The sequence below is a fragment of the Delphinus delphis genome, chromosome 17, assembly GCF_949987515.2.
Source record: "Delphinus delphis chromosome 17, mDelDel1.2, whole genome shotgun sequence".
Classification (NCBI taxonomy): Eukaryota; Metazoa; Chordata; class Mammalia; order Artiodactyla; family Delphinidae; genus Delphinus; species Delphinus delphis.
Window position 1 is genome coordinate 47,194,018 of NC_082699.1, and position 25,292 is coordinate 47,219,309.

The 25,292-nt window shown below is 38.2% G+C and overlaps 1 protein-coding gene across 2 annotated transcripts in view; it reads left to right on the plus strand.

Annotated features, from left to right (window-relative positions):
- Positions 1-24,993, plus strand: part of FZD6 (frizzled class receptor 6) — a 37,145-nt gene extending 12,152 nt beyond the window's left edge. The window contains exons 1-6 of one of the 2 annotated variants that reach the window (XM_059995023.1): positions 3,292-3,325; positions 11,492-11,688; positions 13,648-14,665; positions 17,473-17,621; positions 18,806-19,237; positions 23,483-24,993. In XM_059995023.1, coding sequence (XP_059851006.1) covers positions 11,642-11,688; positions 13,648-14,665; positions 17,473-17,621; positions 18,806-19,237; positions 23,483-23,651 — 1,815 coding nt within the window. In that variant the 5' untranslated portion in view covers positions 3,292-3,325; positions 11,492-11,641 and the 3' untranslated portion in view covers positions 23,652-24,993. Of the gene's footprint in view, positions 1-3,291; positions 3,326-11,491; positions 11,689-13,647; positions 14,666-17,472; positions 17,622-18,805; positions 19,238-23,482 lie in introns of those variants that run through there. The other variant, XM_059995022.1, reaches the window with a different exon arrangement.
- Positions 24,994-25,292: the final 299 nt, after the last annotated feature.

Consider the following 25,292-nt stretch of genomic DNA (forward strand, 5'->3'; position numbering starts at 1 on the left):
TGGGTTGGGTTTGGGATCTGTTAGTTCGCATCCTCCTCCGGAGTTGCCCCTGTGTAATCTGAAATTGGCCCCCATACACAGAGGGCAGGGAGAGACTGAAGAAGAGGCAGACCACTCCAGATTGGTAGGTGGCAGATTTAATAAGCAAGAAAACTTACATATGAGGCTTGTCTTGGGTGGCCACAAGAAGAGTACATCTCCGCACCCACCCGCCAGAATCTTAAAAGTTTATATAGAGGCCTTCACTGGGCTCAGTCACACATACCGTCCAGGTGATCTCAGCACCACTTTACTCTCAAGACTGAGGCCTTGGGCAGCTTGTAGTGCGGGGAAGGCCAGTGGAACATTCCTTCAAAGGATAGGAGAGGGGATGAGGGACTTCCGTTTGCCAGGGTCCAGCTCATGGGTCATGTCCTCTCGATTATCTCCTCCAACAGGGTCCCACCAAGCCCCTGTAAAAAGCCCAGTCTCTGAAGCTAGCACGTTGAATCTAGAATCAATACACTCCTATCAGTATTAGCACCATCTAAAATTTTGTTCTTTCCTCCATAATCCAGCACCCTCAAACCAATATAAATGTATAGTGTCTTACAAATAATGTATAATCCTTTTTTTCAGATTTAATTTTGACTTGACCCTCCCAGGGCATGATGGGGTAGAACTCTTCTTATAGATTGAGACATTGAAGCGTGGTGGGGATGGGGTATGAGGCTATTTATTTGCTTCTTACAAAGTAAATCTTTCAGATGAGTGCCTCAACAGACCAGGGATGAGGGTCTGCTTTGAGGGCTGGGGGTTCAGAGTCCTGTGTGGGGACTCTGAACCTTGTCATGTATCCCTGCTTCAGATCTTGACGTCCCACTGCCTTCTTATCACAATATCACTGGATCTCCAATGTGAAAGGGAAGCAAATTTAACTGATATAATTTGGCAACCTGCAGGATCAAACTGTGCCTTTGGTTTTCAACTTCAGCCTTGAGATAGTAAAGTGGTGCTGAGATCACCTGGACAGTATGTGTGACTGAGCCCAGTGAAGGCCTCTATATAAACTTTTAAGATTCTGGCTGGCGGGTACGGAGATCTGCTCATCCCAAGACAAGCCTCGTATTTAAGTTTTCTTGCTTATTAAATCTGCCACCTACCAATCTGGAGTGGTCTGCATCTTTTTAATCTTTCTGTTTCACTCCACACCTTGAGCCAAGAATTCAGGGATGCCAGTATGTCGCTCTCTTCCTAAGCCGAACAGCGCCCCTAGAAGCACTCACTTCAGCCCATAGTCCTTGAATATGTGATGGTCTTTATACCTTTCTCTGCTTGTCTGGCAGCAGCCACTCAGCCTTGTCTTCACTGGGCACATAATTCTAAGAAGTTCTTTGAATCTAAGTGATTATGAGGGTAATGCAATTAGTTGTTTTTCTGGTATATACCATGGGCTGCCAGATTTCCATCTTTAAATACTGACAGAATGTTTGCTCGCTTTTGGCCCCAGTTAGTCTAGAAAACCAGTTCTAGAATTCTTCCCATTTCACCAAGGTCACTTACAACTTGTTCTTTATATAATTTTTATGCCAGTTATCTTCTTGGTTGCAAACAATAGAAACCAACTTTGACTAACTGAAGCAGAAAATGGGTGGATGTTGGGTAGCTTGTTGGATCAATGGAGAGGCTGGAGAACCAGGGAGAAGCGCAGGGAACCAGAACACAGCTAAGATCATACCATGAGATCAGTCTGTCACCAGTGCCAATGCCAGTGGACACTTCCTGAACCATTGTCCCTGAACACTTATTTTGGCACTGTGGGTATTATTGATCCCACTGCAACTGCCTCAAATAATCTGACTGTTCTTTTATACAAGAATCTCAATACCTGGAGCATCCACGTGGCCAAGCTTAGATTATGTCCCTATGTTTTTGTTGTCAGGTTGCACCCCTGCATCTGTCCTTAAGCTTCTGTAGCATCCCACCTACTTTGGGATTCCCCAAAATAGGACTGCTGGGCAGATGGATATGGAAATGTTCATTGTAAAGCTCAGTGCAAGACAGAGTTAGTTAACTAACAAGGAGAAAATTTCATTGTGGTACCTACAGTTGCTTTGAAATTTATGTCCAGCTCTGCTATTCAAGTCTTTGTTACCCTCTTCATAAACTTTCTGAGCCATAAAGTGTCCTTAGAGACCATCCAGTAGTTCATCGTGTTCATTTTACTGATGAATGCTCTGAGACTCAAAGACAGAAAATTATCTGCCAGAGGTGACACCAGCAGTTAATGACAGAGCTGGAACCAGAATTACAATGCTGGCATTATTTCCAGCAAAGGATTATATAAAATACCCCATGTATTTTGGTTCTCATTGTCTATATATCATAGTTTGGCTCTGCTCTTTTTCAGAATGGAGGTATAGTTTGCCTTCTTAATTGCCCTCTTCTTCCTTGTTCTTGCTAGTACTGATAGTAACTACCACAGGATTTCTACCAGGAACTGACCATTTTCTTAAAGTTTCCTACCGTTTATTTCTCTGAGTGTTAAAAGTATAATCAACAGGACTATTTTAATTATTAATGCTAGAATTTCAAAAGCAGCATTGATTTTTTTTATGCTGTGGTTAGTTATTGGGTGAGTTTCTGAGCCTTCTTTGAGAATAAAATTTGAAAAGGAGAAATTCTTGTGTGAGACCATGAAGGCTCTGGGTTACTGAGAGAGTTGAAGAAGGTGTGTCGTTCAGGGAGGAGAGAGGGAACGGACTGAAGAGCCTAGAAAGTTGCTCAGTTCATGGGTTTACATAGCACTTACCATGCTAAATACTAGTTTAATAATATGATATTCTGAGTATACGATTAAGGACACAAGGGCTTCCCTGGTGGCGCAATGGTTGAGAGTCCGCCTGCCGAAGTGATGTTCGTGCCCGAGTCCGGGAGGATCCCACATGCCGCGGAGCGGCTGGTCTCTTGAGCCATGGCCGCTGAGCCTGCACGTCCGGAGCCTGCGCGTCTGGAGCCTGTGCTCCGCAACGGAAGAGACCACAACAGTGAGAGGCCCGCGTACCACAAAAAAAAAAAAAAAAAGAGAAAGAAAAGAAAGAAAAAGAGGGGCTTCCCTGGTGCCGCAGTGGTTGAGAGTCCGCCTGCCGATGCAGGGGACACGGTTCGTGCCCCGGTCCGGGAAGATCCCACATGCCGCACAGCGGCTGGGCCCGTGAGCCATGGCCGCTGAGCCTGCGCGTCCAGAGCCTGTGCTCCGCAACGGGAGAGGCCACAGCAGTGAGAGGCCCGCGTACCGCAAAAAAAAAAAAAGATTAAGGACACAAGAAATGTCACAGTGAGTCAGGTTAGTAGTCTTTCCATCTCAGTCTGAGAAAATGGATTAGCTCAGTAGTTTTCAAACTATGATCTCTGGAGGTGCTTTGAGGTCACTGGTGGGGAAGGGAAGTGGTGAGAGGTGTCTCAGAGGGAGGGCTTCCTGTTCAGCGGGAGCAGCTGTGCTTTTATTTATTTAATATATTAAGCTTCTTTGTAACCTCTTAGTTAAAGAAACTAATCCTTGGCAGAATGCACACACACATTTTAAAAACAACAGTCTTAAAAGTCTACTCAGGTTCCTTCCAAATCTAAAAAAATTTCTTTATGTCTGTTAGTTTGCAACAGAGCTTGAACATTAGTGACCCACATTAGATCTGATCTGAAGACATGTTTTGTTTGTCCTGTACATTATTTTAAATGTTCACATTAAAATTTTTTTAAATTTGGAGATTTCACGTACAAATCTAGGTTCTGTTTTCTTATGAAAAATTGAAATACCTAACAGCTCTGTGCTCCCACTCTCCAATAACAGTCCACTAGAACTGAGTAGCAGCTGCTCCCCAACTACTCCTGCTGTCTTATACTCTTCTGAATTTATCTGCCTGGCCACTGAAGGTATTTGAGTTTTCAGCATCTGATTTATTCCTGCAGATTGCATGAGCAGCAACGTTATTGGATTAACCAGTGTTGGCACTCTAGAAGAATTAAACAGAGGATGTGACTTGCATGTTTGCCCCATAAGAAAATTGTTCTAATATAGCAAAAAGTACATGTGTTACTTTCATTTCGTCTGCCCTGGACAATAATAGTTCTTAAGTGCTGACCATCAATTTATTTATAGCTATTGTAGAATGGCTCTGAGTTAGAAGAATTAAATAGTGTGTTTTAATTATTTCCATCATAAGAGTTGATTACCAGACGCTCAAAATTTGTAGGAACTAGGCTTACTTGGAACAGGAAACAAAGAGGTAAATGCTGCCAGTTGCCCATGCCTCCCTTTATTCCACCTCAGTCCGAGAGGAGGATACTCACACAAGCTGGGCATTCTCCCCCTCCAGACAGAGAAAACTGAGAAAAGTACCCTACTGTTTGCTCTCCAACAAGCTCTTGTTAGGTGGCAAAGGTTTAGGCCTCAGCACCATTCAGATAAGGGAGATACAGTGTACAACTGTGGCAGCCCTGTCTTTGCTCAGTCACTGCCCCATCAGGGCAGGGTGAATTCTCCACTGGTCCAAAGTCCTCCACAGCTCTTGTCCTCTAATTGTTGGGTGTGGGTTCTGTATGTGCCCTTTAAATGAGACTTGTTAATTGTAGTATTGTAATCACATCTCATATTTACTTATTAATCTTTTTTTGTCTGCTTGGCCTTTCATTTACTAAGAAATATGAATTGAAATTTCTGATTGTGATCATGGAATTGTCCACTTCTTGTAGATTTGTTGCTTTTCATTTTACATATTTTATGCTATTTTATTAGGTGTATGCAGTACTCAGCAATGCATTTTAATGTATATCTGTTGCAGTTTATGTAGAATCTGAATGTGTTGTGGCCAGAGATATTTAATTGGTCACAATGCTGAAAATAGAAGTCCTCATTCTCCTATTTATTTTTCAGAGATGTCTCAGTGTTCATAGCTCACTGATGAGACCCTTCCCCTGCTTTTTTGTACAGCTATAGATTTTCTTTTTTTCTTTTTTTTTTTTTTGCGGTACGCGGGCCTCTCACTGCTGTGGCCTCTCCCGTTGCGGAGCACAGGCTCCGGATGCGCAGGCTCAGCGGCCATGGCTCACGGGCCCAGCCGCTCCGCTGCACGTGGGATCTTCCCGGATCGGGGCACGAACCCGTGTCCCCCTGCATCAGTGGGCGGACTCTCAACCACTGCGCCACCAGGGAAGCCCCTGAATCAGATTTTTGAATCCAATTTTTCGTCTAACTCTACATGTTCTCTTTGGATAATTACATTCAATTATTTCAGTTACTGTTTGTATAATGATGACTTCCACATCTATATCCTTAACCTAAAGTCTGTCGCCTGCAGAGCTCTATTTGTTTAACTTCCTGTTAGTAGACATCCACACTCAAATGTCCCACAGGTACTTCATACTGTCCGTCAACAGGTGAATGGATAAACAAATTATGGTGTAGCCATACAATAGAGTACCACTCAGCAATTAAAAAGAATGAAGTATTGATACACAGAACAACAGGATGAATCTCAAAATGATGCTGAGTGAAAGAAGCCAGACAAAAAAGAAAATATACTGTATAAATTTGTGAAAAATTCTAGAAAATACCACTCTTTAGTGACAGAAAACAGATCAGTGGTTGCCAGGGAAGGTTACAGGTGGGGGAAGAGGGTGTTGATGAGAGGGGAGATAAGAGGAGGGATTACCAAGAGGCAAGAGGAAACTTCTGGTAGTGATGGATGAATTTGTTACCTTGATTATGGTAATGGTTTCAAAACCCATCAATGTGTGGACTTTATACATGTTCAGTTTATCGTACATCGATTGTACCTGAATAAAGCTGGGAAAAAACCCTCATTATTAATGACTTTTAACAGAGAAACAATAATCCCTGTCCACTGTTCTCTATCCCCACCCAGTCCTCCTCCCCAGTGGCAGCCACTTTGAACTCTTTTAGGTGTTCCTCTGCTACATAGGCCATATTCTACCTAATATGCTTAGTGTGTTATTTGGATTCATCAATTTAGAACTTCAGGCAGTAGACTTTTAGTCTTTCCTTCATTATGGTAGTTGATAATATATTTCTCTTACTTTACCACTTTTACTTCTCCTCTCAGCCTCTTAATACAATTTTTTTTTCACTGCTGAATCAAGTAGTATACTTTGATTGCATTTATTTCCATAAAACCTCCCCCCACCCACGTAGTTAATACAGCAACTGCATTTTTCCCCATTTGCTTTGTCTTCTGTGTGCCTATGGTTAATTTTTTTTTAGATATCCCAGCAGACCTGTTAGACATATAGCAGTAATTATCTCAGATGCTCAGAATATCCTATAATCTGTCAGTTCCAATCCCCCACTCCCATCCCCTTGGAGATCTTCCTCCTTCAGCTGTCTGTCCTCCTGTCAATGTGCTCTGACTTCTTTCTGGTCTAAATGCGTAGCTGTCGTGCTTTGGCTCCCCCTGCCATGCTTAGTGTTGGAGCAACTAGTTCCCGAGTCCCAGGTCATTTTCCTTCCTAGTTTATTCATGTACTCCTTCAGTTGGTTTTAGGAATACTACATCCTCTAATTGCTTCCTAAAAAAGCATATCTGAAAGTTAAAAATTTCGCTTCCTTACAGGGCCACAAAGGTCATTATTTTACTGTCACCTAAATGTTTGGTTGGGTATAGCATTCTAGGTTGAAAGTAATATTCCTTCAGAATTTTAGAAATTATTTCTGCATTGCCTTCTAGCATTTGATATTACCAAATAGTCAGAATTTAATTCCTTTGCATGTGACCTGTTTTTTTCATCTGGAAATATTTATGATCTTTTCTTTATCTTGATACTCTGAAATTTTTGGACATGCCTTGTCATTGTTCATTCATTGATCTAGATAGTTATTGTTTATTCAGTAAGTATTTATAGAGAAATCACTCTACACACACACAGTTCTAGGCACTGTGGATACAGCAGTAAAAAAAAAAAAATAGATAAAATCCCTTCCGTTCCTGGAATTTACATTCTAGTGGTGAAGGCAGAAATTAAGAAATAAACTAGTGAACATATAAACTAGTAACATAATGAAATGTCACATACTGATAAGGACTATAAAGAAATACAAAATATAATAATGGAACTGAGAATGACAGTATACTTTTTTATGTAGGGTGGGCAGGGAATGCCTCTCTGAGGTAACTGTTGAACAGAGACCCAGTTGAGCAGAGACACAAGCCATGTGACTACCTGGTGGAAGAGTGTTCTAGATGAAGGGAACAGCAAATGCAAATCCTGAAGCAGACATATACATGGAATGTTGAGAGGCAAAAGACCAGTTTGGTGGCAACGGAGTAAGAAAAGGAGTTACAAAATGAAACTGGAGACATAGCTAAGGGCCAGGAAATTTAGGGCCTTGTAGGACTTGGTAAGGACTTTGAAATTTTTTCTATTGGGGTCTTTTGAACAAGGACAATCTTGCATTTTAAAGAATCACATCAGTAGGAGTATGGATTGGTACAGAAATTGTAAGATTAGCAAGAGTGGTAAGTAGTGAGACCTGTTAGCAGGCTATTTCAATAGTCTAGGTGAAATATATACTGGCTAAGATGTGGTAACTTAATAACAGTGAGAAATGGTCAAATTTGAAATATATTTTGGAAGGAGAGCCAATAGGATTTGCTGATGGATTGGATATGGGGTGAGAGAAAGAGAGGAGTAGAGGATGAATGTTTAGATTCTTGGCCTGAGTAACTTGATGAATGGTGGTACCACATTACTGAGATGGGGAGACTAAGGGAGTGTTTGGGGGATAGGGTGTAGTGGGTTTGAGTTGTGTTTTGGACATGGTGGGTTTGAGATAATGTGTTGACAGCCAAGTGGAGTTGTCCAGAAGGCAGATGGTCATTCAAGTCTAGGGTTCACAGGAGAGATGGAGGCCAGAAATAAATTTGTGAATCCTTCATGTATAGTTGGTATTTAATACCATGATTCTGGATTAGTTTCTCCTGGGGAGTGGGTATACATAGGGTAGAGGTCTGAGGATTGAGCCCTGGAGCTCCTCAATATTGAGACTTGAGAAATGGAAGAAATCAGAAAAGGAACAGACAGTGAGATCCGTAGAAATTCAGGAAAATTCGTATTCTAGAAGCCAATTGAAAAAAGTGTCTCAGGAGGAGGACAGGATCCCACTGTGTCAAATGTTAAAGAGTTGAGTAGGATGAGGACTCAATTGACCATTGGATTTGACAATCTGAAGTTTATTGGTAACTCTGACAAGCTGTTTCATTGAAGTATGGGGACAAAACCTGATTGGAGAGTGGGCTCAAAAGGAAATGGAAGATCAGAATTGGAGAAAGTGGGTAAAGACAACTGTTTTCAGGGTTTCTTCTATAAAGAGGAAGAGAAAAATGAAGTAATAGCTGGGTGGGGGTGGGAATGTGGAGTCAAGGAAAGATTTTTTTTTTTTTTAATTTTTGGCTGTGTTGGGTCTTTGTTGCTGCACGTGGGCTTTCTCTAGTTGCGGTGAGCGGGGGCTACTGTTCATTGTGATGCGAGGGCTTCTCATTGCGGTGGCTTCTCTTGTTGTGGAGCACGGGCTCTAGGCTCACGGGCTTTGGTGGTTGTGGCACGCAGGCTCAATAGTTGTGGCTCACAGGCTCTAGAGCGCAGGTTCAGTAGTTGTGGTGCACAGGCTTAGCTGCTCCGCGGCATGTGGGATCTTCCCGGACCAGGGATCGAACCCATGTCCCCTGCCTTGGCAGGCGGATTCTTAACCACTGCACCACCAGGGAAGCCCAAGGAAAGATTTTTTTTTTATGGTGAGAGATAATAAGTAAGTTTGTATGATGGGGGAATCACTGTAACACAGAGGGGGAAATTACTGCAAGAATAGGAGACAGGACAGTTACCAGAGCAAAGTCCTTGACTAGACAAGTGGGAAGAGATCCAGTGTACAAATGGAAGACTTGGTTGGTTAGGAGTTCAAGCTGTTCAGCTGTTTAAATAGTGAAGGCAGAGAATGTGGATAAGCTGCAGTTAGGTTTGGTACCTTTTGTGAGAGAATAAGGAAGTTGTCTTCTGGTTATTTCTGATTTCTCAGTGAACTAGGAACAGAATCATCAACTGAGAGGATGGTGTGTGGAACTGGAGGTTTGGAAAAAGAGGAGAATGTGAGAGAGATCTCTGTAAAAGAGAGTTCATTGACTGACATTTTACCCAGAAATGTTTTAGTAGCAGGATTGCAGTGTGCTGCCAACCTTTTAAGTGTGGAAGCTGGTATCCTTCTGTTCTGAGAAATGTTCTTAATTTCTTCTTTGATTATAACCCCAATTCGCATTTTCCTTGTTTCTTTCTGGAAGTCCTTTAGTCAGGAGTTGGGCACTTGGAGTGATCCTCCTGTTGTCCATCTCTTCCTTCAGCTTTATCTTCTAATCCTTCTATAGAGTTTTTAATTTCAGCTATCTTACTATTTTTAAATTTTCCATAGCATCTTATTCTTCTGTAATGGAAGCGATAGCTTCTCACTTAAGCTCTTCAGGGTTTTGTTTGTTTTGTGATTTGTTTTCTTCTGTTCCCTGCATAGTCTCTATTTCCTCCAAATTTCCTTTTATCTGCTTGCTTGTTTTGGTCTCTGTCTTTCATGATGCTTTCTTCAAATGCCTGATGATCCTTGGCTGCCCATTCATGTTTGTGGGGCCCTGAAAAGCTCTGTGTGCATGAATGGGACTGGTCACCGGTGGGCTTCATGGTAAGGTGAGCTTGAGGTTGACTAGCTTTTTCATTGTCAATGTGTAGAGAGAGGTCTTTTCTCCAAGACTGTTGGGTTTTTTCAAAGATTGGGGATGGTAGGTATATGCCTGTTTGCCAACCTTTTGGGAATAGAGCAGGAAAAGATGAGGACTTCCTGTTTCTGTAGGTAGACTCTTACTCAGTCCCCCTTTCGTCACTGTGGATTGTACTTCTGCCCTGCTCTGTGCCTGATACCCAAGTGCAGAACGTCTCTAGTGCCGTCTCTTCTGGAAACAACTCTGGTAGAATGCGGTGGTCATCTGGCTGCCTGGGTGGGGATGGGGGGTGACATAGTGAGGAAGTAATTTTGTAAACATTCCTCCAATTTTAGCCTTTTATGCTACTTGGTGCTTTAAAGAACTGAGACTCTCAGATTCTTTAGGGCAAATCAGCTCATTCTCATGTGAATCCCTCCACTCCAGCTTTGTCCCGTTAAGTGACTTATCACTCCTCTAATAGCTTTCTGTCGCTCAAAGTTTAGGGCTTTCTTTTTTGTTGTTTTGTTTCATTTTTGTTTTTTGGAAAACTCAGATATGCTAATGTAGTTTCTCTTGTTCACTTACTAATAGATTAGTACCTTTTGTTTTCTTTATTGTCATGTTACTAAGGAAGCAAGGAGGAGGGAAAGGAGATAAACATATGTGCTCAATCCATCATGTTTTTCCAGAACCTATCCACACTCTCTAAAGGGTAATCACAATAACTAATAATTATTGAGTACTTACCTGTATGCCAGACACTGTTATAAATGCTTTACATTTATTAACTTAGTATTCACAATGATCTTATGAGACAGGTACTGTTATTATTGCCAGTTTACAGATGAAGAAACTAAGGCACAGAGAATTTAAGTAACTTGCCAAAGTTATAAAACTAGTAAATGTGGAGCTAGCATTCAAACTTAGCTGTCAGACTGTAGAGACACCTCCTGCTTACAACCGTCCCATAGTATCCCACTCGTTTTTCTTGTTTTGTTTTTTTTTTTGCGGTACGCGGGCCTCTCACTGTTGTGGCCTCTCCCGTTGCGGAGCACAGGCTCCGGACGCACAGGCTCAGCGGCCATGGCTCACGGGCCCAGCCGCTCTGCGGCATGTGGGATCTTCCTGGACCGGGGCACGAACCCGCATCCCCTGCATCGGCAGGCGGACTCTCAACCACTGCGCCACCAGGGAAGCCCCCCACTCATTATTTTTAAATCCAAGCAATTTAGCGTGTCATCCGTGCTGTCTATGATCAGGTCCAGAGAACCTCTCCAGTCTCATCTCTCTCTACTCTGTCCTTGACTTCACCTCTTTGACCTTATCTTGTAGTCATATTGGACTTCTTGCCCTGAATACTCCATGTTCTTGTGATCCTCATGCCTTTTTCATGCTGTTCCCTCCACCCGAAACATTCCTTTATTCTCTAGAATGCACAGTAAAGTGTTAAGGTATTTCAGCATATACTTACATATTAAATATTTGTATGATCTATTTCATCTAGCAATCAATTCATACTTTTGATTTGTTTTGATTTAGCATGTCTTCTTGAAAAATGCATAGTTGAATAAAGTAATATTTCACTGTGTATTAAGGGTTCTTATGTCTAACTAAACAAAATTATCTCCTCAAATTTGATTATATTGAGAGCGGGATTTAAAGATTCTTTTGGAGACTAAGTGAAAAAGTATATACCAAAAAATTCATTTGTTATATTAAAATGTTTTCTAACCTTATCTCACTGTTTTTCTTAATAGCTTTTTCTTCCTCTTGCAAATCTGGAATGTTCACCAAATGTTGAAACTTTCCTTTGCAAAGCTTTTGTACCAACCTGCACAGAGCAAATTGATGTGGTTCCACCCTGTCGTAAATTTTGTGAGAAAGTGTATTCTGACTGCAAAAAATTAATGGACACTTTTGGGATCCGATGGCCTGAGGAACTTGAATGTGACAGGTAAATTATGTTTTCAGCTGAAAGCTACTGATGATATTTCAATATTGGTATGAATTTTCCAGAATATTAGTGACAGGCTTTCATTATTTAAGTCAGCAGCTGTTTACTGCACACTTAATATATGTTAGGCACTTACTATATATCAACACTGTAAACAGTGGTGAGCAAAACCAGACTTGGTTCTTGTTTTCAGGGAACTCACAGTGGGGTGGGAGGAACAGAGAGTAATCCAATAATCATAAAAATAAATGCAAAATTACAACTGTGTTAATACAACAAATGAGGGTGCATAGTTCTATGAGAATGTGTGATGGTGCCTTTGCCCTAAACTGGGGAGAAATGGGCCTTATTATCAATTCATGGACCTTTTTGCATCTGTCTTGATTGATTACTTTTATCTCCTATTCTCTAGATGTTGGGAGCTTGTAATTTGAAATATTCTACTAACATAAAGACATCTCATATAATAAATCTGGGAAGGAAGGTGGCTCCCTTTTTGTTCTTTTTCTGTAGACTGAAGAAACTACAGACCCTTGTGGAACTCATACATTTCTGGTAGATACCTAATCACTTTCCAGAACAACTTAGTACATAGTAAAGGTGAAGATGCTCATGGCATACATCTTAGGAGATCCCCTTCTATAGAAACTTTTTCACAAACAAGGAATCGTATGCAAGAATACTTATTGTAACATTATTCGTAATTTTTTTAAATGAGAAAAAGTCTGAAAGTCCACTGTAAGAATGATAAGTAAATTGTGATGTCCTTACACACTAGAATACTACTATACAGTTTTAAGATGAATGCAGTTGACCCACATCTGTCAATATGGATAAATCTAAAAATTATAGCATAAGTAAAAAAAAGTATGATGTATATAGCACAATGTCATTTATATAAAGTTCAAAACCTGTAAAATAATACTATATAACATTGTAGTTGGAAAATAACATAGTAAAATATTTTAAAATGCATGAGGAGAAATAAAAACTGAACTTGTAGTAATGAATATTTTGGAAGAGAGAGAAAAGAGAATAGGACCAGAAAAGGGTCCAAACTGTATCTGTAATGTTATATTGCTTTATTTAAAAAGATATAAAACAAAACTGACATACCACCTTTTGAAAAAGCTTGTAGATACATCTGTGTTGTTTTTATGGGCATATGTTTTATTATTTTCTATTTTTATCTAAAGCATATTTCAAACGCTTTCTCCTTAAAAACCTCCACTAATTTCTAAACTATGTAAATCCTCCAAAATAATTCTGGAGTGTGGAGACAACTCAGTGATAAAGTTCTGCACAAAACAGCAATATCCCTTTCTATCTCTCCGGTCTGCCCATAAACAAGGGAGGCAAACAGCCACACTGCAACAAAATGGTGATGTGAGTTAAGCTGGTCCTCGGCCTTCCTCTTCTTGCCCTTCTTTATGAACTTAGATATCACTTGAACTCTGTCCTCTCCATCCGGGAAATGATCTCATTTCAGTCATTTTAGTTGTCATCACCTTACTATGTGGCTGATCTACTTTGCTCATGGATGCTAGAAAATAAAAACTTATTTCCCCAAGACATATTTCAAATGCTTAAACAGACAAGCCAGCATTTTTTTGTCTAAAGAATACCAATCAAGATAAATTCTTTCTTAAGTACTTAGTCTTGAAACCAGAAATTATTTAACAATTATTAATTGATTGTTTTCTGAGTAAGGGAATTTTCATGTTCATTTGCCTGATACTTAATATATTTGTTAGTGTGTTGGGGCCTCATTAACACCTACAAGTTTTTAGTCAACTTCAAAACTTTCTCCCCAGCTCTAAAGCTGTAATCTGTTTAAGCTCATTTGTCTTCCCATCAGTTACGAATGCATAAGGAAATATCTTATAGTTGGAAAGCAGAGTATTAAAATAGTGACTCAAAAATGTCAACTTCATGTATTATTTTTTTAAATCTTTACAGATTACAATACTGTGACGAGTCTGTTCCTGTAACTTTTGATCAACACACAGAGTTTCTCAGTCCTCACAAGAAAACAGAACAAGTCCAAAGAGACATTGGATTTTGGTGTCCAAGGCATCTTAAGACTTCTGGGGGACAAGGCTATAAGTTTCTGGGAATTGACCAATGTGCACCTCCATGCCCCAACATGTATTTTAAAAGTGATGAGCTAGAATTTGCAAAAAGTTTTATTGGAATAGTTTCAATATTTTGTCTTTGTGCAACTCTGTTTACATTCCTTACTTTTTTAATTGATGTTAGGAGGTTCAGATACCCTGAGAGACCAATTATATATTACTCTGTCTGTTACAGCATTGTATCTCTTATGTACTTCATTGGATTCTTGCTAGGCAATAGCACAGCCTGCAATAAGGCAGATGAGAAACTAGAACTTGGTGACACAGTTGTTCTAGGCTCTCAAAATAAGGCTTGCACCGTTTTGTTTATGTTTTTGTATTTTTTCACAATGGCTGGCACTGTGTGGTGGGTGATTCTTACCATTACTTGGTTCTTAGCTGCTGGGAGAAAATGGAGTTGTGAAGCCATTGAACAGAAAGCAGTGTGGTTTCATGCTGTTGCATGGGGAATACCAGGTTTTCTGACCGTTATGCTTCTTGCTATGAACAAAGTTGAAGGAGACAATATTAGTGGAGTTTGCTTTGTCGGCCTTTATGACCTGGATGCCTCTCGCTACTTTGTACTCTTGCCACTGTGCCTTTGTGTGTTTGTCGGGCTCTCTCTTCTTTTAGCTGGCATTATTTCCTTAAATCATGTTCGACAAGTTATACAACATGATGGCCGGAACCAAGAGAAACTAAAGAAATTTATGATTCGAATTGGAGTCTTCAGTGGCCTGTATCTTGTGCCATTAGTGACACTTCTTGGATGTTACGTCTATGAGCAAGTGAACAGGATAACCTGGGAGATAACTTGGGTCTCTGACCATTGTCGTCAGTACCACATCCCATGTCCTTACCAGGTAAAACCTATCATTTGTGTTATTTCACTATTTAATTTTAACATGGCAAATGTTCCCTGGAAATATCTTTGAATTAGTCATGACCATAAAATTAGATTTCAGGTGAGAAAATCCAATAGACAGAGGGAGTTGTTCCCTACGCCTCAGTTGAAACTAGGGTAAGTGTCCCAAAAGTTCTTTCCTGAAGTTTTAGCTTCAGTTACAATAGTAAAGTGTCTCCTTTAGCTATTCTTTTAAAAATTAAATTGGATTGCAAAGGCAAATGAATAGTACTGCAGAACAGAATCAGAGGAACAGGTCTTGTCATAGGGAGAAAAAGAGAAGTAACTTGCAGGATTTCCCTGGCGGTACAGTGGTTAGGACTTGGTGCTTCCACTGCAGGGGGCCAGGGTTCAATCCCAGACTGGGGAACTAAAATTCTGCAAGCTGAACAGAGCAGCCAAACAAAAGAGAGAGAGAGAGAGAAGTAGTTGTTTTTAATTCTTCAGTTAGTTGGGGAAAACCTTATTTGGGTTTATAATAAAATGGTATATATCATCTTATACTTTGCTTGTATATGCTTATAAAAACAGAATTTATGCCGAAACCACCCTGTCATTTCTTATGACAAAACGCACAATTAAAATATGTTTCATATGTTTCTGATGCTTCTGGTTGGATTAAAGTGGTGATTTTAAGATTAAAAAAAATAAATATCTGAAAATAGAAAATCTCTTAAAGCATTTTAGTTGAGTTTTTTTAAATAGAAACTTTGTTTTTAATAGATTTTATATATTTTCTTGAATATTTATATATGGTATTAACTAATTATATTGAGTGTGAGTGCTGTCATGTCACCACAGTGTATCAGATCAAGCAATGTGTGGGCTGAATTACTTTACATAATTTATATTATAGAAAATTACTGCACTGTAACACAGTGAAATCTATTTTACATACTGATATGTGGGGATAATGGTTTTATTTGCCTTACATCCTGTCCATAGTGTGTTATCCATTGTCTGTTTTCACTATATGATTAATAAGCGAGCTCTCTTAAAGTGATACTGCTGTATTAAATGTCTCCTAGATTCCTCAGTATTTTTGGCAAACTAGGGGGGGAAGGCAACTGTTACATACTACTAAAAAGTTTAAGATATATGATTTTTTATTTTTTATTATTTTTAAAAATTTTTTTATTTTTATTTTTGGCTGTGTTGGGTCTTCGTTTCTGTGCGAGGGCTTTCTCTAGTTGTGGCAAGCGGGGGCCACTCTTCATCGCGGTGCGCGGGCCTCTCTTGTTGCGGAGCGCAGGCTCAGTAGTTGTGGCTCACGGGCCTAGTTGCTCCACGGCATGTGGGATCTTCCCAGACCAGGGCTCGAACCCGTGTCCCCTGCACTGGCAGGCCGATTCTCAACCACTGCACCACCAGGGAAGCCCAAGATACATGATTTTTTAAGATTACATTTCATGTAAAGAAAGAAACGATATTAGAAGATAAAGTGAGAAAATTCTAATCTTATAGTGGGGAAGGACTTTATGATATAAAATGCAGGAGCTATAAAAGAAAAGATTGCTAAATTTGACTAAGGAAAAAACTTTTTCCAGATTCTGCATGGCAAAAAACCCCACCATAATCAAAGTCAGGAGACCAACTGGGAAAATTTATTCACTCATCACATCACAATTGAAGGGCTAATTTCCTTATTTAAAAAGAGTTCCTATAGATCAATAAGAAAAAAACCAACAACCTGATATAAAAATGAGAAAAGAATGTATAGAGGGGTCACAAAAAAGGAAAATAAAAAAGCTGTTCTTAAACATATGAAAAATGTTATGACAGATGCAAATTAAAGTTATAATAAAATTATATTTCTGCTTATGACAGGTTTTATAACCACTGTATTGATGAAACTGGCAAAATGCACGTTCTAGACTTTGCTGTTCAATTAGTTCAACCTTCTATGGAAAGCATTTTGATAATATCTGGCATTTAAAATGCTCATACTCTTTGATCCTGTCCTTCTGGGAATTTATCAGCAGCTCTGTTCACAAATGTGAGAAATTATATACATACAAAGATAGTCACTACAACATTATTTGCAATGGCAATAGGTTGGAAGTAACCTGAATATCTATTAGTAGGGATACCTGAATAAATTATAGTTCATCCACACAATGGAACAGCCTTTAAAAAGAATGAAGTGCTCTAGAATGGTCTCCAAGAAATATTACTAAGTGCAAAAATCAAGATATAATGAATAATATATAGTATTTTGACACTTGTAACATTTAAAAAATAATATTTGAAAGTTTATGCTTGAAAGAAAAGTATGATTTAATTTTTACAAAATTTCCACATTTTTACATTTTACTGATACTTATTTTGCTCTAAGTTTTTGTAATAAAACATCAACAATGCATAAAGACTCTAAAATAGTATGTTGTTATAATGAGTTTAAATGTATTTTTTTTATAGATTATAGTGAAGGAAAAGATAAATATTGAGAGGCAGATATTTTGGCAATTATAAGAAGCTGCTGTACATATAGGGGGAAAAAATGCCAGATATCAAGCCAAGATGTAAGAGGTCCTTCCTAAATATATTTAATAAGTATTTTTCCCTTTCTAGCCATATATTTTGATAAAAGTTCTTTGTTCAGAACTTCTATACTACACTTAAAGCACTTTTCATATTATGTTATATCAAACATTTCATAATAAGACAAAATGATTTATACTTTTTGTTCAAGTTTTGCATTGACTATATAGACTTTTCTCCACTTTAAATGTATCACGAAAATTCTTATTCATTACTTTTTTGTAGGCCAAAACAGAAACTCGACCAGAGTTAGCTTTATTTATGATAAAATATCTGATGACATTAATTGTTGGCATCTCTGCTGTCTTCTGGGTTGGAAGCAAAAAGACATGCACAGAATGGGCTGGGTTTTTTAAACGAAGTCGCAAGAAAGAGTAAGAATCTATTGAATTATCTGACATTGTTTTAAAATAAATAGATCAAATACCAAATCATTGTACTGGAGTTTCATTATGTCAACTGTTGTTTCAAGTTGAAATCTTTTTCATGGAGAGATATGCTTTATTTTAGCATTTGTTACGATGGTCTTTGACATGTACTATTCTATTGAAATATGAATGAAAAGTTTGTAAAAAGTGCATTTTCTTTCCATGGCTTATAATATATCTAGTATTATTACTGCTATCATTAAGTTCATTGTTTTGGGTTCAGAATTTTAAATAATTTTATCCTTTTTTTCAATGATGAAAGATGAAATGGGTCAAATATATGTAAGGCAGTCTATAGAGTACGATTCAAATGTGATGTACAATCATTACCTTTAAATTTTATTACACATAATACTGACTTAACATGTCACTTATTTGCCTTGCTTAAGATGGTAAAAATTTGAGCTTATGGAATATTCTGTAACAATATAGTAGATTTACATTTATGAGTAAATAGTTAATTTTGTTATTTATATATGTTATACATTGTGTACAGTCAACAATGTAGTATAGAGTTTTTTAAACTGTTCCCAATTGGTTTGATTAATGAACTCTTTTTGTGGTAAAAATTTCAGAACCTTTTCACAAATAAGTTTTTGAAGTCTGAAGAATTGCATTTAACTGGACTTTAATTTTTTTGAACTATTATTATATCTCTATCCTGTATTTATATACCCACACTAACTTCAGAATAATTTGCTAAAACTTGAATGTTAGAAAGAAAACAATTGCATTTAAACAAAGACCATTAATTATATTCTGTGTTCTTTCTCTCTGGTTTACTTTCATATTTAATATATTTATATATGATACACATACAGATAATCCCCTACTTTATGCTGGTTTGAGTTTTCTTGCCCTCATCTTCTGATTTTGTCCATTTAATTTCTTTCTACTCTTTATGCTGACAAAAGCAACTAACAGTGTGTGCACAAAAAGATTTCATTTCATGGCAATCTACTTATATCTCATAGTATTTATAATCCCAGATTTTATAAATAATGTAAATCATATAGATCGTAACTTTAATGAATTACGATTTTTGGCACAAGATATGTGATATGCTTTATGATTTCTGTTATAACACTTAACATTTATCAAGTAAACTCTCTCCTTGGATTTTCTTACAGTCCAATCAGTGAAAGTCGAAGAGTACTACAGGAGTCGTGTGAGTTTTTCTTAAAGCACAATTCTAAAGTTAAACACAAAAAGAAGCACTACAAACCAAGTTCACATAAGCTGAAGGTCATTTCCAAATCCATGGGAACCAGCACAGGAGCTACAGCAAATCATGGCACTTCTGCAGTAGCAATCACTAACCATGATTACTTAGGACAGGAAACTTTGACAGAAATACAAACCTCACCAGAAACATCACCAGTGAGAGAGGTGAGAGCAGATGGAGCGAGCACCTCCAAATTACGAGAACAGGACTGTGAGGAACCTGCCTCCCCAGCAGCATCCAGCTCCAAACTCTGCGGGGAGCAGACCGACGGGAAAGGCCGGGCAGCCAATGTGAATGATAAGAGCAGTGTGTCTGAAAGTGCACGGAGTGAAGGAAGGTGAGCTTGGACTTCGCTATCTTAAACCATGACTCTTTTGAATACTGCATTGCACATTTTTCATTAAAGCATGACATATCTGGAAAGAAAGCATTCTTGACGTGACATGATCATGTCATGTCCACTTCCTTAATCCAAGGAAGTTTGGGTTTTGCCTATAAATGCTATTTCGTAGTTTAATTCTTAGCATTGAGAAGACCCTTTGATGTTTATTGTTCAGATAGAAAAGTAATGTTCATTTCTGTGGTAATTGTTAACAGCTGCTTGTATATTTAGGGAAATGTTTAAGATTCATATAAAATACAGGCCATTAAGTTTCAATTAGTACTACATTATAGTACTGTCTAAAAGGTATTTGTCAGACTTCCCTAGTGGTGCAGTGGTAAAGAATCCGCCTGCCAACACAGGGGACACGGGTTCGAGCCCTGGTCTGGGAAGATCCCACATGCCGCGGAGCAACTAAGCCAGTGCGCAACAACTACTGAGCCGGCACTCTAGAGCCCGCGAGCCACAACTACTGAGCTCGCGTGCCTCGAGCCCGTGCTTTGCAACAAGAGAAGCCACTGCAATGAGAAGCCCGTGCACCATAACGAAGAGTAGGCCCCACTTGCCACAACTAGAGAAAGCCTGCGCACAGCAATGAAGACCCAACACAGCCAAAAGTAAATGATAAATACATTAAAATATATATATATATATATATATATATATATATATATATATATATATATATAAAATAAAGAGAAGCAAGAAGAACTACAGTCCTGCAGCCTGTGGAACAAAACCCACATTCACAGAAAGATAGACAAGATGAAAAGGCAGAGGGCTATGTACCAGATGAAGGAACAAGATAAAACCCCAGAAAAACAACTAAATGAAGTGGAGATAGGCAACCTTCCAGAAAGAGAATTCGGAATAATGATAGTGAAGATGATCCAGGACCTCGGAAAAAGAATGGAGGCAAAGATCAAGAAGATGCAAGAAATGTTTAAAAAAGACCCAGAAGAATTAAAGAACAAACAAACAGAGATGAACAATACAATAACTGAAATGAAAACTACACTAGAAGGAATCAATAGCAGAATAACTGAGGCAGAAGAAAGGATAAGTGACCTAGAAGACAGAATGGTGGAATTCACTGCTGTGGAACAGAATAAAGAAAAAAGAATCAAAAGAAATGAAGACAGCCTGAGACCTCTGGGACAACATTAAACACAACAACATTCCCATTATAGGGGTCCCAGAAGGAGAAGAGAGAGAGAAAGGACCAGAGAAAATATTTGAAGAGATAATAGTTGAAAATTTCCCTAACATGGGAAAGGAAATAGCCACCCAAGTCCAGGAAGCGCAGCAAGTCCCATACAGGATAAATCCAAGGAGAAACACACCGAGACACGTAGTAATCAAATTGGCAAAAATTAAAGACAAAGAAAAATTCTTGAAAGCAGCAAGGGAAAAATGACAAATAACATAGAAGGGAACTCCCATAAGGTTAACAGCTGATTTCTCAGCAGAAACTCTACAAGCCAGAAGGGAGTGGCATGATATACTTAAAGTGATGAAAGGGAAGAGCCTACAACCAAGATTACTCTACCTGGCAAGGATCTCATTCAGATTCGATGGAGAAATCAAAAGTTTTACAGACAAGCAAAAGCCAAGAGAATTCAGCACCACCAAACCAGCTCTACAACAAATGCTAAAGGAACTTCTCTAAGCAGGAAACACAAGAAAAGAAAAGGACCTACAAAAACAAACCCAAAACAATTAAGAAAATGGTTATAGGGACATACACATCGATAATCACCTTAAATGTGAATGGATTAAATGCTCCAACCAAAAGACACAGGCTTGCTGAATGGATACATTACCAAGACCCATCTGTATGCTGTCTACAAGAGACCCACTTCAGACCTAGGGACACATACAGACTGAAAGTGAGGGGATGGAAAAAGATATTCCATGCACATGGAAATCAAAAGAAACCTGGAGTAGCAATACTCATATCAGATAAAATAGACTTTAAAATAAAGAATGTTACAAGACACAAGGAAGGACACTACATAATGATCAAGGGATCAATCCAAGAAGAAGATGTAACAATTATAAATATATATGCACCCAACATAGGAGCACCTCAATACATAAGGCAACTGCTAACAGCTATAAAAGAGGAAATCGACAGTAACACAATAATACTGGGGGACTTTAACACCTCACTTACACCAATGGACAGATCATCCAAAATGAAAATAAATAAGGAAACAGAAGCTTTAAATGACATAATAGACCAGATAGATATAATTGATATTTATAGGACATTCCATCCAAAAACAGCAGATTACACTTTCTTCTCAAGTGCGCACAGAACATTTTCCAGGATAGATCACCTCTTGGGTCACAAGTCAAGTCTCAGTAAATTTAAGAAAATTGAAATCATATCAAGTATCTTTTCTGACCACAAAGCTATGAGATTAGAAATGAATTACAGGGAAAAAAACGTAAAAAACACAAAACACATGGAGGCTAAACAATACATTACTAAATAACCAAGAGATCACTGAAGAAATCAAAGAGGAAATCAAAAACACCTAGAGACAAATGATAATGAAAACACAACGATTCGAAACCTGTGGGATGCAGCGTAAGCAGTTCTAAGAGGGAAGTTTATAGCTATACAAGCCTACCTCAAGAAACAAGAAAAATCTCAAACAATCTAACCGTACACCTGAAGGAACTAGAGAAAGAACAAACAAAATCCAAAGTTAGCAGAAGGAAAGAAATCATAAAGATCAGAGCAGAAATAAATGAAATAGAAACAAAGGAAACAATAGCAAAGATCAATAAAACTAAAAGTTGGTCCTTGAGAAGATAACCAAGTTGACAAACCATTAGCCAGACTCATCAAGAAAAAGAGGGAGAGGACTCAAATCAATAAAATTAGAAATGAAAAAGGAGAAGTTACAACAGACACCGCAGAAATACAAAGCATCCTAAGAGACTACTACAAGCAACTCTATGCCAGTAAAACGGACAACCTGGAAGAAATGGACAAATTCTTAGAAAGGTGTAACTTTCCAAGACTGAACCAGGAAGAAATAGAAAATATGAACAGACCAATCACAAGGAATGAAATTGAAACTGTGATTAAAAATCTTCCAACAAACAAAAGTCCAGGACCAGCTGGCTTCACAGGTGAATTCTTTCAAACATTTAGAGAAGAACTAACACCCATCCTTCTCAAACTCTTCCAAACAATTGCAGAGGAAGGAACGCTCCCAAACTCATTCTATGAGGCCACCATCACCCTGATACCAAAACCAGACAAAGATACTACAAAAAAAGAAAATTACAGACCAATATCACTGATGAATATAGATGCAAAAATCCTCAACAAAATACTAGCAAACAGAATCCAGCAACACATTAAAAGGATCATACACCATGATGAAGCATGGTTTATCCCAGGGATGCAAGGATTCTTCAACATACGCAAATCAATCAATGTGATACACCATATTAACAAACTGAAGAATAAATACCATATGATCACCTCAATAGATGCAGAAAAAAAAATAAAAGGTATTTGTAATTTTATATGAAGATGATTATAAAATGTTTTTATTTTCTGAACATGAAAGGATATTGACATTATCTTTAATTAATTTTTCCAAATGGTCATAGGTGATCCAAACACAGGTAAATATCAAATTAGCCAAAATATTGACAGCTGACTACTTTAAGGTCTCAAGGTTGTCTTACCTCATCTCCTCCCAAATAGGCCAAATGTACCTCCAACAGCTTTTGCATACTGGATTATGTATGATTAGATACATGCCTTTATCTTTCACTAGATTTGTAAACTCCTCGAAGGCAGAGCTGAGGTCGGACTCATCTTTGTGCTCCCAACCTCTTATACGGTGTCCAATCCATGGTAGGAAATCAATAAAAAATTTGCTAAACTGAAGGCAGGAATCAAGCTGTCTTATTCCCCATGAGACACCATGCTCAGCCCATACCTGGGTGGTGCTTGATGAAGTTTCTGAAGTTAGCAAAAATTGTATTTGAAAATAAATTATTTGTACTTTGAGAAGTTAAGAGTATACATAAAGAGTTAATTATTTCTGATAAAAGTGGATACTGCTTGGGAGTAAAACTCATGGAAAGAGAAACAGCAATTATGAGGACAACTGGCATCACATTTGTGCTTTGGTGTGTATGTACATCAGCTTTTGTTCTTTTACCTAGGGTAACTCCAAAGAGTGATGTCACTGAAACTGGCCCAGTGCAGAGCAACAGCTTGCATGTTCCCAGGTCTTCAGAGCCAAGCAGCCTCAAAGGCTGCACATCACTGCTTGTTCACTCAGCGTCAGGAGTTGGAAAAGAGCAGGGCACTGGTGGTCACTCAGATACTTGAAAACCAGATCATCGCGTTACTAAGAAGTGAATCCTGTTACACTGGAGGTGACAGTACGCTGTCTTATAAGAATCACTGTTATATTCTTCTTCTGCACTTAAAGCTACATTGCCTCCTGTTACACTGGAAACAATAGATTCTGAGAATATGATTCATTTCACATAGAGGTTAATTGACAACAGTATACCCCCAAAACGGAAATGTGCAGGTTAATGATATTTTTTAAGTTGTGTGGGAGGAGGGAGTATTAGAGGAACCTTCCTTTTCTATTTATGAAGATTCTACTCTTGTTGAAAGTATTTTAAGTTGTACTATGCTATTTCACTTTTATGGTATAAAATCAAGATTTTTCTTTGCTGAAGTATTTAAAACTTACCTTTGTATCTTTTTCTTATATATTTGAAAACAAGTTTATATGTTTTGAGCTTTTTTTAGAAATCCTAGAAAGTCTTTTCAAATATTTTTATTACGTTATTCCAGTACCTTATTTTAGCACTGCTTTGGTAGCTTTTACACTGAATTTCTAAGAAAATTGAAAAATAGTGTTCTTTTATAATATAAAAAATAGTTGATACACCAAAAGATATTATAATGGGAATTCAACTAAAAAAATCCATTTACTCTACCTTATCATCTTCAATGTGTGAATTTTATAACGTCTAGTTGGTTTAGGAATTTCACAGATCTATTATGCAGCTGAAATAAGGTGCTTACTGAGTGTCCACTGTTGATAATATTATGCTGCTGGCTGATCCTTCTGATTTTTTAAAATAAAATGTCCTGAAGGATTAGTAGATGAAATGTTACTCCTTTTAAATTAAGCCAAGTGCAATTGATTTCCTTTTTTTAATATATCATGACCACCCAAGATTATGTTTGTATGACCATTTACAGTTGCTTATACTTTTGTTTTAACTTTTGTTTTTTAACAGTTAGAATACTACATACCCTTTGTATTTGTGCAGTATCTTTCTCAGACATCATGTAGAATTCATCTCTGCAGCTAAATAGGATTTTGCTGAACATCAGAAATGTGCTAGCAGTGTTAGTGCCAAACAAATGGAAAAAATGTAGTCCTGATAAACAGAATAAAATGTATTTCATATAACATACTTTGAAATGTTAAAGAATTTTCTTAATTTTGTTTCCAATGACTATTATTCCTTGAACAAGGTTTCCTTATACTTTTGTTTTTTTTCTCTATTTAACAGTCTGTTAAAGCTTAAAAAGAAAATTATCATGTACTGTATGAAAAAGGTTGTAAATATTAACTTTTCCACATTTTTTAACTTTGTATACAAAAACTTTGTGTGACCTTTTCAGTAATAAAATTTTCTCTGTATATGAGATTGTGGAGTATTCTGTGGTTATGCACAGTGGTTCTGGCCCAGGAAGTGGTATAATTGTTCAGATCAGTAGCTTCTTCTTCTTTTTTTTTTTTTTTTTTTTTTGCGGCATGCAGGCCTCTCACTGTTGTGGCCTCTCCCGTTGTGAAGCACAGGCTCCGGACGCGCAGGCTCAGCGGCCATGGCTCACGGGCCCAGCCGCTCTGGGGCATGTGGGATCTTCCCGGACCGGGGCACGAACCCGTGTCCCCTGCATCAGCAGGCGGACTCTCAACCACTGCGCCACCAGGGAAGC